General features: G+C 40.6%; 1 protein-coding gene across 1 annotated transcript in view; it reads right to left on the bottom strand.

Moving 5' to 3' along the window:
- The window catches only part of USH2A (usherin), a 747,192-nt gene that overhangs the window by 23,037 nt on the left and 708,343 nt on the right, over positions 1-15,812 (bottom strand). Inside the window, exons 65-67 of the mRNA XM_001915645.4 lie at positions 3,398-3,607; positions 1,272-1,510; positions 305-513 (exon numbers count right to left, since the gene is read on the bottom strand). Coding sequence (XP_001915680.3) covers positions 305-513; positions 1,272-1,510; positions 3,398-3,607 — 658 coding nt within the window. The remainder of the gene's footprint in view (positions 1-304; positions 514-1,271; positions 1,511-3,397; positions 3,608-15,812) is intronic.

Genomic DNA, 15,812 nt, shown 5'->3' with positions numbered 1-15,812 from the left:
AAAGAAAAGGAGTGGAAAATTTCTTTAAAAACTCATTTCTAGTATTTGTCTCTTTTTCATCCTGCCTGTGCATTAACTCCCTCTGAATTGGTTTTTGCCCTATTGCTACACAAAAATCTTCCTAAATTCACCTAATAGGCATTTTTTTCCAGCAGTCGTCTTCATTGATGTCTCAGTAGCATTGACTGTAATTGAATACTCACTCAATCCTTTTGAAAAACTGGTTTTCCCTATTTTCATGACATGCCTCTCCCAGCTGCCCTCCCAACTTCTCTGGCCTATGGAGGCAGCCACTTCTACTCACGTTCTTTTTGGGTGGTGAAGCTGATCCATTCGGAAGCCGTGCTGCCCACCTCGTTGTGGGCCACCACTCTCAGCTTGTAGGTGGTGTAAGGCTGGAGACCCCCAAGGCTGGCTGTCTGTCCTGGTCCCATGTACTTTGTCTCAGTCTGGCTGGGAGTACACGGTACAGCTGAATCAGGAGGACAAGCCGTGTGGAGCTGGAGCTCATAGCTAGATGAGAATGGGTATGTAAAGAGAAAACGAGCAATAGATTAGTTTAACTCTCTTTTAAACCTGGTCATTTACTGTGATGAGACATTTAGTTTTCATTGAACTACAAGTTCTTTAAAATTTCCATTTGCAAGGAACTGCTCTCAGAAACACTTTATTTAACACTGTTGGAAATGAGCAGCCGATGTAACCAGAGAAATGATGAGAAGTCACACGTATACACATGTTGCTGTCCACCCAGCAACTGGTAATCCTTGTTGGTAGAGATAAGATATTTCTCTCTTTTTAGGGGAGAGCGATAAAATTGTTCCCTTCTGTTGAAAATAAAAACAATCTTTTCCCTTCCAGATTATTTTGCGTGAAATGACTTCTTTGTTCTTTCAAACAGTGGTTCATTACAACATTTTGAATTTCAAGGGGGTTCTATTTGACTACAGAAGTTTCTCATGTTCCAGCTGAGGCCTATAGAATGAATGATTCCAGGGACCCATGAGGAGGGACGTATTCTCTCAACGAATGCAAACACATTGCATCGACTTTCTTATTTAAAAACAATTTTGTTGTTCACTTTTCTATCATTACTTGATTTTATGATTTAAACACTTTGCAGGGAACGTTACCACGCAAATCAATTTACTCGTCTATTTTGCTACAGGTATCTGTTCAATATACAAGTCTTCCTTGGGGCATGCTGGGTAGCTGTATGTCTGTATGCATGGCTTATTTTGGTTTCTTTGTCCTTCTGGCTGTCCCACTACCTTTGAATGACACCATTGGGGAACAGAGGGGGACTCCACTGGAAGGAGGCTGTCCTCGAGGCCAGGGTCTGGATCTGGGGAGAGGACAGTCCCGAGGGGGGCGCGGGATGAGTTCTCAGCTCCGCCATGGGCCCTTTGCTGCAACAGTTGAAGCAGGTGCAAGCCTCTATCCCAATGGAGTACGTGGTGAAGGGTTGCAGGCCGTGAAGCATCTGCTGGGTGGCCATGCCTTCAGACAGCTGTAGGAGGGGAGAGAAGACGAGATGGGACAATGTCACAAGTAACAGACAACTGATAAATGTTTGTCATGCATCCCACCTCACATGAATAGAGCCAGGTGCTCTGGGAGGTGCCCCAAGGCATTCAGGATAGTCTTGACCCTCAAGGAATTTCCAATCCACTGGAGAGTCATGACTCACACACGTGAAATATGTAATGATATAACCATCAGAAAGAAGTTTGAGATAACAGGATAGAAGTCACAAGGCATAATATAATCCATGACCGATTACCATAGAAAGATACTAGAAAATGACACAAAACACACAAAATATTGATCAAATTCCATGACCCTCACACTGGTGTCTTTCAAAAACCAAAATCTGTATTTGAATTAAATTTCCAGTCAACATTCACTAAAGTCCATTTTCTACCATTGTTACTTGCATGTCATTTTTGAATCAGAAAAGCCCTTCAAATCCATGTTAGAGTTGGGTATTTAAGAGTTTGAAATAAATATCTCGTGTATTTGTATATTTTGTACATTTATATGTATTTATGATCTTGAAAGTCCATCTCTTTCTCTGAGGATGCTGGTTGATACAAAATATCATAGTCTCTCAATTTCTCTCACTCATTTTTGTTGCACTATAAACTTTTAGGTTTATTTGGAGCAAAGTTTTGATCTCGTGGTTTTATTAAGGGATCTTTGGAACGCAAGAGTTCAGAGACTGGAAACTAATTTTCACACTGACATAAACAACATATAATTAAGAAGAGCTATCGGTTATTTTAAAAAATGCATACAATGCATTCGAAATATAAATTATTTTCATTTATTAATATTATCATTTTATAAGCATGGATAATCAAGGGTTGATTGTATTTACATCATCTATATTTATTGAATACGAAGCCCTGTAGAAAATATGCTAATACTCCTTTAACATACAATAGGAGACTTTGTATGCAAGTTATCTTTTGAAATTGTCTTTCAATACCTGGCACTCTAGCCTCAGAGGATTTCTCCACATTCACCCAAATTGTTCCCTCAATCAGGCTAAATAATTTATAATGTAATAGTGGGATCTGCACAATTTCTCTGTGAGGTTTGGGTGAACAAACTGTCATCATCTGTATTTATTCCTGAGGAATGTGGGCGTGACGCAAGCTGTGCTAAGAGAAAAGAGACTTCATCCCATTGGCTCTTTGCCTCTTCATTTAAATAAGGGATTAGTGTCCCTTCCAGCCAATGGCTTGGCTAAAACACTATGTGAAAGATGATTTCCTTATACATTTATACAGTCCATCCTGTCTCCCTGATGTGCCCCAAACGTGTTATTACACTAACAGTGAAGCTAGAGCCGTGCTGATGGAGCTGTTCTGCTGTCTCTTCCAAAGGGCTAGAACTTTCTAGAAGTCATCGAAAGAAAGACCGAGTTTTCTGTGTTATTAGAGATTTGCACATGCCATGATGGGGATTCCGAGGATATTCTTTGCTCTCTTTGTTCGTTTTCACGTTAACATTTATACCACTCACAGTGACCATTTGTCAGCCCCTTACTATATGCCGCTACTACACTAAGTGCTTGACATGTGTTTTCCATTCAACTCACTAAATTTGATTATCTCTAAAGTCTTAGGTTTCTTACATCTTCGGAGTCCCTAACACCATGTTTAGTGCTTCTCTCCCTGAACATTTACATATTTCTTATATTTCCTAACGCTTTCTATTTCTTCTCAGAGGTCTCTTTGTGCTACTAAGTTCGTCACAGGGCAACTGAGAAGAGATGGATAAGAAAGAAGGATGAGGGAGAAGAAAAGCAAGGAGAAGAAAAAGCACCATTGTTTATTTTTTAAAAATAAACCAATCCTGGGCTTTTAGTTCAGAGTACTCTGCTGCTCACCACTGTCTCCACCCCGCTGGTGTCGTTGGAGAACAATCTGTAGAGACTGACGATTCCGTTGGGCTTCCGAGGGGCGCTGATGTGGACCAATGCTTGGGTGGAAGAGACCGCGTGGAACTTGGGGGCCCTGAGACCTTCTGGGGGGGCGGGCCCAGTTCTACACCGTGTCCAGCTACTGGGGGCTTTTCCTGCTGAATTCACTGCGCAGACCTCCAAAGAGAAATCAGTAAGACAAGTCAAAAGTGAGATAACTTCAGGTTGAAAAAAAAGTTAGCAATCCAAAGCAACTAACCACAACAGAATGAGATAAACTTTGATCCAGCAACTTTGCAATCACAAAGGAGAGCAGGTCCTACTTCATTTGTGCATTGGACCATGTACACACAGAGGGGGCCAAGGAGGAACCCTGATTTTGGAATGCAGCAGGCTGATTTCAGACTAAAGAAAAAGTGCTTGTCTCTGTGCGGGGTGAGGAGTGATTTTGTCAGCTTCTGCAAACTGGATGGATCTGCGGACTACATAAAACTCAGCAATTCTTCAACGACGTTCCCCCCAAATCTGCATGAAAATTAAATTTTCCTTTCATCAAGGAGGGGATAAACATATGGAAGGATGTGTAATCTTATTTATCAAGAACCATTTGTATAATTAAACACGAATATCCTAAAAGGTTGCCGTGGGTCATCATTTGCATGAGTAAGTAATTTGTCGAATGTCAGGTACAATAGACAGAGTAGATGGATGTGTGAGTGGATAGGGTTAAATTAGGCCAATAATAGCCAACCACACAGTGATCAATCAGAATGATAGATCTAAATGGCAATACAAGAAGACTGTCTGAATGTTTAGGGGTAGGAGTATTCCTTAGTAAGCTCTCGTGTGTGAAGTCTAACTTTGGGAAATTATTTCCTATTTGGTGTCTTCTGCTATATTTATATCTATATTTGTTTATATATTTATGTATAAATTTGTTCTGAACTGTATCTATTTTTTTTGTGAGGAAGATTGGCCCTGAGCTAACATCTATGCCCATCTTCCTTTATTTTATGTGGGACACCACCACAGTGTGGCTTGATGAAGGGTGTTAAGTTCGTGCCCGGGATCTGAACCTGCAAACTCCCGGCCGCTGAGGTGGAGCATGTGAACTTAACCACTATGCCACCGGAACAGCTCCTTTTTTGAACTTTTAAAGACAAGTCAAGAAAACTTGTGTGATTTGATAGTACACACGTTCTAGGTGTGCAGTGTGAAAAAGCATGCATAGCGTTCAAAATATGAGATATTTAGGAAAAAAACTGTAGGAGAATACTTTGCAGTGAGAGTTTTGTTCCGTTTTTGTTTGTTTTGCTTTTGCATCAGTAATATCTTCAAGAGAAGAAATAAATAGATTTTTAATAGTTAGGCCAACTCTTATCAGTGTTTCCACGCATCTTTTGGGCAGATTTCTTTGTAAAAGTAAAATTTCTGATGTTGAATCACTCTTAAGTTGCTGTCAAAAGCAAATCTCCAGCTCCTTGCTGATAGGATTGCCAGAAGTCCCACGTTTAAGAGACAACTAACCGACTTAGAGAGGAGAACCTGCTTGTTTAGAACTCTGATACATTCTCTCACCATTTACACAATCATCGCTCACATTTGTATAAACTGTACTTGGCAAAGCACTATAACATCTTAGCTGACTTAGTCCTCATGACACAACCTTGTAAGGTGGCTGGAGAATGTATCATCAGCCCCTTTTACAGGTGAGGAAACTGAGGCTCCAAAAACGTCACTCACTTGTTCAAGATGACAGAAGCTACAAGAGCTGAAACTAGCGCTCTGTGCTCTGTTCTCCAATAAACTCTTTTATTGCTCTTTTCAACAGACTGTGCTTTACTGCATAATCTGTACACATCCATACATACGATAAACTGTTTGTCATTCATACAAGTCAATAAGATACTCGGGATCATGAAAATTAAATGGCTTGTCTATAGACACAGACCTGCAATTCTGGATTAGGTAAAGGCAAGGATGGATAGACAGGCCCAGGCTGTCTCAGGTGATGGAGGTTTCTTGGGACAGGCACAAGGAAGTAAGGAGGAGGAAACTGTCTTAGTGGTAGCCCAGGAGAGCCAGGCTTCAGGGAAACTAGAGTCCAGGTCAGAACAGAACTGCGGCATCTCCTACCCTGCCCTCTGACATGGCCAAGGCCGGGCTTACAATAGGGAGGGTAGGTATGGGTTACTGATGAGCAGTCAGATTTCAGGGCTGATGAGAAAGGGTCCCTGGCACCTCAGGCTGCTCCACACTAACCTTCTTTACTGCACATATCTTTCTGGGGCGTAGGGGGAACATTCTTTATTACCCAATGAATGACAAAGTCTGAAAAGAAAATATTCTTGGAAAAGGGATGCGAATAAGGTGCACATATTGATATCCACTTCTTTGCCAAGAGTAGGGCTATGGTTGGTGATTTCGGGGCGTATAGAATTTTAGTGGAGGCCACGATGGATGGGGAAGAAAACAAGGAGGAAAGTGCAGCGAGGTGTCATAAAATCAAAATTCACCAAGTTGCCGATTAATTACTGAGCACCAAATACTATAAGGCTTTCTAATGCTGGTGTTGGCAGGTCGGACTGACCCTCATACCTTCCTGTATTACATGAGCTTTGACTGGATGGAATTCTATCTTCGAAATGCAATTTAACCCATGGTATTTTAAAACATTTGAGTCTCAATATTAGAGTGTTTTGCTGTATTTCTTTAGAAATATTCTTTTCTAAAAACTAAGACATAGAAAATTCCCCATCACTCACTGAGAATATATGTAGGATCTGGTATCTTTTGTCTTTGACAACAGACCTTCATAAAACGGTGTTCTTTTCCCTAGTCTTTCTTTTTAGTATTCAATCAATTTGAGATCAAAATAGCATTCATATAAATCAACATGCTTATGCAAAACAGGATCAGCCTATTTACATGACTACTCGGAAAATGAAAGCAGTTGCAATGAAGAGAAAGCTGATGGAGATAATGAAGCATTATGAATTTCACAAAACTTGTACCACAAGGCAGTGTTTCTATTATACCAATCCATCTGAAGAAAAGTTAAAAACGACTGTCAATGATATTCTCTCTCTTTCTCTCCATCTCTCTCTCTCTGTTGAGGTAAAAACGTCCTTTACCCAAAAATCGCTGTGGATTTTTGTCAATGCCCAGCTAAACAAGAGATAAAGGAATGGAGTCAGCATAAAAATACTAACAGACTATGCTTATGATTTCTACTGAGAAACAGTTGCCCCAAGATTTGGATCCATCTTTACAGGGTGGAGAAAGAAGAAATAGAGATATTGCTTGGGAAAATTTGAGCAATATGTCCTGATTTTTTCATTTTAAGGAATCAATATAAAAATCAGGAAATGAAATATGTTGAGACCAGACATAGAATTGCCTACTGTATCTATCTCTGTCTGTTCTTTCTATCTATCGTCTACTTATCTATCTGTCTATCTATTTACTACTTATCTACCTACCTTTTACCTGACTAATAAGACAATCCATCTCGTTTGTATCTCAAGATTTCCTCACATGATCATTGGGTACATAACAGAGTGTGAGCTGCTCACAGAAAAGAAGGAACTTTATAGGGGTCAAAAATAAAAGAAAGGCTTATGAATTCCATGGCCAAGAGAAAAAAAAGTAAATAAATCATCTTTGATTTATTCAGAATATCCTCATACCTACAGCATCCAGCTAAACATACTTATTCTTTTATAATAAAAAAAATTAAAGATGATTAAAGTTCCCCCTAAAGTAACTTATTATTTGGATTTAATGAACGCTTGTTCATATGGGTATATGCACGCGTATGCTCGCAAGCACACACACACACAATCATAACGTAAGAGTTAGGAACTTCCAATGGAGAGCTGTTAAAAATGAGAACAGGTTAGGACTGGCCAAGCTGAGACCCTTCCTTCTCGAAGGTTTTGGTTGTAAACACAAAAAGAGTTACAATGTAAGAAGATGTCCAGAAAACACAGATTAACTATTTGAATAAATACACAACAACTAAAATTATCTAACTGCAAATTCTGTAATTGACTAGTGAAATAGTAGACTCATGTATCTGTTTATATTTTTGTTTTCAAGTGTAATTTTTTAAATCTGGTGACTATTACCATCTTTGTGCTATTGTCCATTAAAAAAAATGAAATTGTTATTTTATTTACCCTCCCCCCCAGGACTAATTACTGTATTTTGCCTTAAACATTTTTAACGACATAAAGTGTCAATATCTGTCATCAAGCTGCCCAAATCTCATTGCTGTGGAAACAATGAGTTTAATTGTTCTTCCTCTACGGAAAATTGCTTCTTAGAAATCTTCCTTCAGAGGAGTCTTTGTCAAAATACGTTCTTTGGCTGTGATCATCAAAATTATTTTGGGTACCTATATCAGAATTTCTAGTGAAAGGACCTTGGAACGTACCTCTGTAACATATTTCCAAGTGATTCTTGTGTCCAATGTTGTTTGAGAAAAACAGAGGGCTATTTTCCATAGAACCAGGCACAGAAATCTAGGCACTATATGTTTTTCCATTTCTATTCATGTGCTGTCCAGTTAAAGTGGTACTTCATTCATTCAAATAAGCACAAAGCATGTACCTGTTTCAATATGGTAAAATTAAAATAATCACTACAGAGTTTGTGACAGTGGTCACAGTTCCAAACAGAACCAGAGTTCACTAGCTTATGTAGAACAACCATTTGCCATCTAGTTTTCACTCCAGGCGCAAATTTCTTGAAACACTGATATTGCTGGAACTTCTTGGGTCTATTTTTCCCTTACAGCCTGGATGCATATTATTCTTAGTGCTCCCAATTTCTCTCAACCCAACATCTCTCCTTCTAATTTTATTCCAGAAGGAAAGCAAGAATTTGTGAACAGAAGCATTTGTGATAATTTTCGTAAAAGAGCAAGAGAAGGAATCATGACTTTGCAGAGGATGAGGGAAGGGAGGATGGATCAGAAATTCCCCCAGTGGTGGCCGCTGGGCGCTTATGTTCCTGCGCTGGTCCTTTAGCACAATTTCTACATTTTAACTGTAAAGTGGTTTTCATTTTAATGCTTTGTCTCTCTCCATGACTCACAGCTTCCTGAAATAACATTTCTTAGGACTGATACTTTCCAAGTATAGTCTTAGTGCAAAGAGAAGCTCATTGTGAATTTCCAGGGATTGCCTGCTGTGTCTTTCCTTTATCATATCACAAAAAATCTCCTTAATTGTAAAAATACGTTATGATTCTTTTGGCTGAGGGAACGCTACAAGTCTTGTTAAAGCCACGGGAACATAATTAGTGACGCTTTCGGTACCATCAGCATCCAGCTGATGTCTATCTGGTCTTGTATTCGCTATCATTTTCCGTGTAAAAATGGAATACAGAACTAACCAAGTTCAGCCAGTGATCTTTCACAAAAAACCTCTAATCTGTTGACTCCTAATGTAAGTGCCGGTGACTGTCCTCACCCTTGGAGAAATTTGAGATTTTCTTCTTTTTTCCAGGCTGCTTATTCTAAGCGTTGTATTAAACTGTTCCTCTCAGAGGATTAAAACATGGAGGAATTTTTTAGTTCTCTGCAACTTCTCTGACCTTCTATAACATGCTTCCTTATGGAATAATGACAATTTTTGATAAAACAAAAACCTTTCAACACCACTAAGGACGTGTTCATGTCACACAGCCCCTAGGGAGAATGTGAATATATTTTCGCGACAATCTGCATCAGAAATAAACAAAAATCCAACATGAACAGACATGCCTGTAATTAATAAGTATAGTAAATAGGTTGCATGTTAACAGGCAAACAATTAAATTATTTGTTTCCTGGGGGCATGTAATGAGATTGTTATCATATCCCCAGGAGAGAGATGAACAGATATTAAACAGGTCTTTCCAATACTCGTATTGGTTGAGGCCAACAGCTAATTCAATAGATTCGATCAAAATCCCCACTTCTTTCTCTGCTCCTGATTTATGACTTCAGCCGTAGCTCCTCATCACTCATTGCAGTTTGCTCGCCAGCGCTCATAAATTATGCCTCATAAATAAAAAGATACAATCAAGGAAATCATATCAATTCATCTACAACCTTGGACTACATTTTCCCATGGCCCTCGCGCTAATGCCTTTTTAAAGGATAGCTTGTTGTGGGTTTTGAATAGGTTCGAATACCAAGATGCCAAAATGGGCTTTGCCAGATTTGTGGTCAGAGACACTCATAGCTAAAGAGAGAACGCAATAAATCTGAAATTACGTGATAACAAGATTATTTTCTTTCATGAGCAGTCCTGTGGGCTATAGTCATAAAGGAACAGCTTGCTCAAAAGCTCTCGGTAGCTATCTGTTTAGCTATCTACCTTTCTGATTTTCTTTCACCATCAAATGGATTTTGCTCAGCATCTCTGTTTGCATGGTACTTTGCTGGGTACATGGGAGCTATACTTGTACAGATATAGTCCCTGCATTCCAGGTTTCTTTCATCCCAAACACTTTGGATCAAGTAAGATGGAACGTGATTTTAATTGAATGCTGGGACCCTGGGGAAGATGGCTACAGCAGGACCTTGTCATCCTTTCTACTGGCAGTTTTTCAGAGATGTGAAGCAACTAAAGAAATTAAAAGACTATATTCCTTGCTAGAAAGGGTGTCTTCTGTCACCACTGCCTAACACCTTGTCTTGCTTGTTGAAGTCACTCAATAAATATGAATACGGCTCTCTTCTAAAATATGAGGAAGGGAAAATCGGCTTCGAAATTAGTGGGAAAGACTGAAATTAGCTTCAATTTGATTTTAGAAATCATAATGAAAATTTGGAATTTAGCACAAGCTACTGTTTATTGCTTATATCTGCTCTCCCCGAGGGAAAACAGAAATCCAGTCTTGTTCAGCTCTCATGGAGGATAAGTAAAAGCAGTTCAATGGGTTTATTGAGCACTTACACTTTAAAAAAAAATTTATTTATTTTTTTTGTGAGGAAGATTGTCGCTGAGCTAACATCTGTGCCCATCTTCCTCTATTTTATGTGGGATGCTGCCACAGCATGGCTTGATGAGAGGTGCTAGGTCTCCGCCCAGGATTCAAACTTGTGAACCCTGGGCTACCGAAGCAGAGCATGTGAACTTAACCACTATGTCACCGGGCTGGTCCCCAGCACTTACACTTTTATAAGTGTATTAGGTAACTAATTTATTTCATCCCCCACCAATCCTCTGAGGCTGGTATGATTATTATCACACCAGTTGACACATGAAGAAATGGAGGCACAGAGAAGTTCATGCAACTTGGTGAGTGGCAGGGCTGGCCTTCTAATACAGGTGTGTGATGGAAAAGCCAAAACTCTTCATCTTTTTGTATATGAACCTATTGAAGGAAGGTTGGGCACATCCTCTAAGTGTTTGAGATCCTGCCCTGGGATTGTCATAGAGCCCCGTAGGGATCGGCTGTTTCAAGCCGACATGCTAACGGCAAGAAGGGGGCCACCATTGGAGGAAGATCTGGGGGAAGAACATTCTGTGCAAAGGCAGAGCAAGTGCAAATGCCCTGAGGCTGAATTCTCAAGAAGGCTGGTGCAAGGTTAGCGAGGAAGGGCCTAAGAGCCATGAGATGAGGACAGAGGTAGACAAAAGTCAGACCATGAAGGGCCTCACTGAACCAGAGAGGAGTTTGGATTTTATGGGAAGCCAAGGAGGGGTTCCCAGTAGGGAGAGATTTTATCTGATTTACATTTTATAAGGATAACTGGATATTGAATAATTTCTATGTATTATAGCCTAAATTTTAATTTTATATGTAACAGTGTCCTGGCCTTTAAATTAGCTTATTTAATAAGTTCACAGCAACCCTACCAAGATAGATCTTTTCAACCCAATTTGACAGGTAAGAAAACTGAGGATTAGAGAATTTGAATTGCTTGCTGAGAATATAGAGTGAGTAAATCATGCAACCCAGATTACAATCTGAACCAGTTTATCTCTGAACCAGTTTATCTCAGCAGGGTCAGGACTTCATGCTCCTGATGGGGGTGACTTGAAGAGGCTGTGATTCAGGAGAGAGATTGCTGGCCTTGGGGTCGGAAAGTCTGGACCCCCGAGTTGGGACTCTGCCATTTTTTTACTGAGTAACTCACCAAGTCATTCAGCTTCCGGATTGTACAAAAGGAGTAATAATACCTACCTTACAGGACCATCCCAAGATTCATGTGTAATAATGTTTCTACAAATTTCTGAGGAATGGAGTGGCAGACAAGCACATTTCTAAGTATTCTATCAAGATTTTCAAAGCCTCAGAGCTGTATACAAATGCGATTGGAGCAACTGTGGGGGAGAATTTAAGAACACAGTCTTTAGAACCTGAATCTGAAGGCTCAAATTTGAGTCCTTCCACCTGCCAACTGTATCCTCAAGTGTGTTAATTAATCTCTCAATGCCTCATTCTAAGTGCGTTATTATTAGTTAATAACATGTCTCAAAAGGTTATTATGAATGAATACATAGAAAGCTTTTAACATAGTCTTTAGCATATAGCAAGCACTAAATAAATAATAGTGGTTCTTATTATAGGATTTGTGTGAAAAGTCACGACAGAGTAACTTCACCGTTTGGAAGAGAAAGCGGGACTAGACAGCAATTCTGTAACTCACTCCTGGGTTCCATTTAGCTGCTATGGATCAATGATACTTTAGAAAACCCTTCACAGCATTCTGAATTTAGCCCACATCTCTCTCTCTCTCTCTCTCTTCCAGGTATGTCCCGGCTCTAAACTTTGAGGATTAGAATAAGCGAAAGCCTGGCTTCTCAGATATGTTACTCCTACATCCAAATTTATGGACTGGATGGCATTTTCTACTTTGCCTTATTATTAATTAAAGTTTCTCAAAAGCATCCCAAAGTATGAGCAAAAGGAAACAATGGATTCTTCAGAGAAAAGAATTTTATATCCAATTTCTATTACAAATATGCCTATAGACATTAAGGAGAGGACCGTACAGCTTTCTAGATGCTTATAGGCATCTTAGTAATGATCGGATCCATCAGCAGATAGATAAGTCAATTTACAAGAGAAAGTCTCAACCATTTTCTTAAAGATTACAATTGAAAGCATCTGATTTACTTAAATATGTTAACGTTTTCATTTCCACCTGTAGATTTGATTGCTTCCTATAGCCCAAGACATTTATTTAGAATTTAATGGAAATATACCATTAGTCCAAGTACTTAAGTGCAATCCTCCCTAAGCCTTCAGATTTACTTAGTGTTTTATCGATAATCATAGAGTGGCATGCAAAGCTTGCCAGATGATCCCCTAGCCCAGAAAGGATTCCACTGGGGAAGGCCTTGTCACAAATTAGGTGAGAAGAAGCGCCAATCTGAGGTATGGGGGATGTGCGGGGCATCCTCCGTTTGTCTCCAGATCCATTCTCTGATCTTCTCTGTACCCTATAAGGCTGACTCTGCAGCTGTCTCACAAAGGAAGGAGAGAGTTTGGTGTTTTGATTTCTCCTGCTCCCTCTCTCTGGCACCCCAGTTTGGCAAGGCTGCATCCCTTCTCTATGGCCACGGCTTCCGTAGGGCAGCGCCTTTCCACTGGCTATAGCACTTGCTGAATTCCAGAAACATCTTCCCCTTGTCCTTTAGGCCTAAAGGGTAATAGCTTCTGGCTATTGCTAGGTCCTGGGTCCTTTAACATTCCTTGTTGATTCTCTTAATCCTGCCCACACCTCATATGTAGTCTTTTCATTAAATTCTCTTCAAATGCCCTTTCGAGGTTGCCATCTGTTTCCTGCTGAGATCCTGATTGATACAGAGGGGCACATTTCGAACCTTACATAGGTCCTAATGACAGTGGGCAGGCTGAGAGAGGCATTTGATCTTAGTGATGGAGAGATATGGAAGTGCCTTTTTTTGTGAGACTGAAGAAAGAGAGAAACAGCGACCCCTCATGTCCCTATGCATTGATTTTAGTCTTTAATATCAGAGAATCCCCTTGGTCCTCAAGCCCATCTGGCCAGAGAGGGGAATGAGAGTGGCCAGGAGAGTTTGGTCTGGAATCGTGCTGTTCCTGAAAATAATGCCTTCTCTGTTTCTCGCTGCATCTGCTGAGCCGTCACTCAGATCCAGCAAATATCTCTCTCCATGGCTTATACTACCATCCATGGATTTGTACGGATACACTGTTCATGGGTGTACCTCTCTGTCTTATCAACTAAACCTTAAGCCCCTGAAGGGTAGAATTCATGGTTAGCCTCCCACCCCAACCCTAGGAACTAGGCACTTTGAGCTCGATGGGCGCTTAATAACGACAGATTATTAAATACTCAACTTATAGGACAAACAGAAATAAGTAAACATGTCTCACCCTCTTTTTTTTTTTTAATACTTTCACAGGACCTAAGTTTCAGGTGACTTTGGGGAGCCTTTCTTTTCATGGTCCATCTCACTGGACAGGAGCCAGTTGTGAAGAGCCGTGATGGCAGGGTGGAATTACACATTTTCTACACTCAGTTGGAGAAAGTTTGGTTGCGTTTAACATTTCACGTCCAGCAAACATGCTTCCAACACAGAGACAGGAGGATCAATATTGGCTTAAGTGAAATATAAATCTGAGTTGCATCAGCATGAGGGTGAGAACCAACCCAGCTTCAGATGAATAACTTTGTCTTAAAGGCAACATGAAGACTGCCAACAATGGGAGCTTAAGAATAGAGTCCTAAGGGATGCCGTGAGCGACAGAAAAAGAACAAGGATGTGCGCATAGGTGAATTAGAGCTTGCTCCTGAGTGTGCGCTCAAGCACATGGGTAGAAATGATCTTCGGTAGGAATGCAAGGCCTGATGGCAAAAAAAAGACATGGTCCCTGGCTCAGTGGCAGAATTCAAATTTTGTTTTTGCGAGAGTGCGAGAACTATAGCTTTATTTTCAATGACTCAACTCCATGCGTATTTCTCTGCCCTCTCCCAGGGCTGCGGTGAACATTAGCTTTAGCGTCAGGGTCCTGGCAGATTCTGCCCCTCCCCTGATTGTTTTGAGGTTCCAGAAGGCTTTGCAGGGCCAAGGTATGAAGGGAGGGACAGACACTGCATCTTCTGACCACCATGGGCTTTTGTGGTGCCTGGTGACGCTGCGGCCAGGGCGCTTGCTGAGAAATTTTTGCATAAATGCAGAAACTATGCTTTTTGCATAAATTGTTCATGGGTGAAGCTGGTCTTTAATTCTTTTTTGCAGATTTCTATTCATGGAAATGTCCTGATGGCCTTCAGCCTAAGAAGATGGCACTCCGTTTCTAAAGTTTTAGAACCAATGCCCTGCTTGAGTCAGACAATATCAATAAATCATTTAAAACCTTGAGCTGTGGGAGTTGGGGGCGGGAGCAGCTTAGTTCTTGTGGGAGAAACTAACCAAACAAAAGCCTCCATGTTGGTCAGAAATACGTTAGTGAGATTAATACCTAATTAAATGTAAGTCCAAAACCAAACAGAAAACATGCTCAGTAAGTTTTCCCTAAACGCGATATAAAAAATGCTTAGGAAAAGGATGGAGTAAGGGTGATAGGCACAGAAAATGAGCAATTTGAAGCAAGTAGCTAGTCATGGAAATGTAGAATCAGACTACCAGCGTTGGAAGGAATCTTAGTCATGGGGATGTGGGCGTTGTTCTTTTCCTGAGAAGCGGCAAGGGCAAGGAAGGTTGACCCGCCTCACTGAAGGGCAGCACACCTTCACAGCCAATTGTGCTCTTGGTGGCAGATGTTTACACTCTAACATTTTATGAATGACTCACTGATAGAGACCTAAGATTCTCCTAACCTGGCTCTTTTCCCTCTTGGAAGACACTAACTCCTTTTCTTTAGTGCGGGCTGACGGTAGAGTGGGGAGGTGGACCTAGTATGTAGCAGGCAGCCTGCTAGACACACAAGATGTCTTGGTTCTCAAACATACTGCTTTTTAATGAGAAAAGTGAGAAATTAAGTATCTTGCCTATGCTGTGTGATTTTCACTCAGTTTCTTCATCTGGAAAAAGGATGGCTGCGAGCATCTAACAGGAAAGAGCATAAGTATCAGAACTATTTCACGGGAGCATGGTTGGTGTGTGTAGTGCACTGAGACAGCTCTTGTTTCTGGCTGAAAGTGTTTCTCACATCTCCAGGAAGCCCTGACCTTAGGAGGGGGGCCCTGTGACCAGGTCTATTCAATCACCATCCTCTATTCTCTTGGTTATAATAATAGCTATTGTTATTTGTACTGGTTGATAGAGTCTATGTGTATGAGGCACTGCCCTAAGCACGTTCACACGTCAACTCATTAAATTCCAAAGCCAGCCTATGGGTTCAAGGCTGCTCCTATCCACATTCTAAAACAGGGAAACCAAGGCGCGGA

Source organism: Equus caballus, chromosome 30, assembly GCF_041296265.1.
Source record: "Equus caballus isolate H_3958 breed thoroughbred chromosome 30, TB-T2T, whole genome shotgun sequence".
Lineage (NCBI taxonomy): Eukaryota > Metazoa > Chordata > Mammalia > Perissodactyla > Equidae > Equus > Equus caballus.
This window is presented reverse-complemented; position numbering and strand designations above follow the sequence as displayed.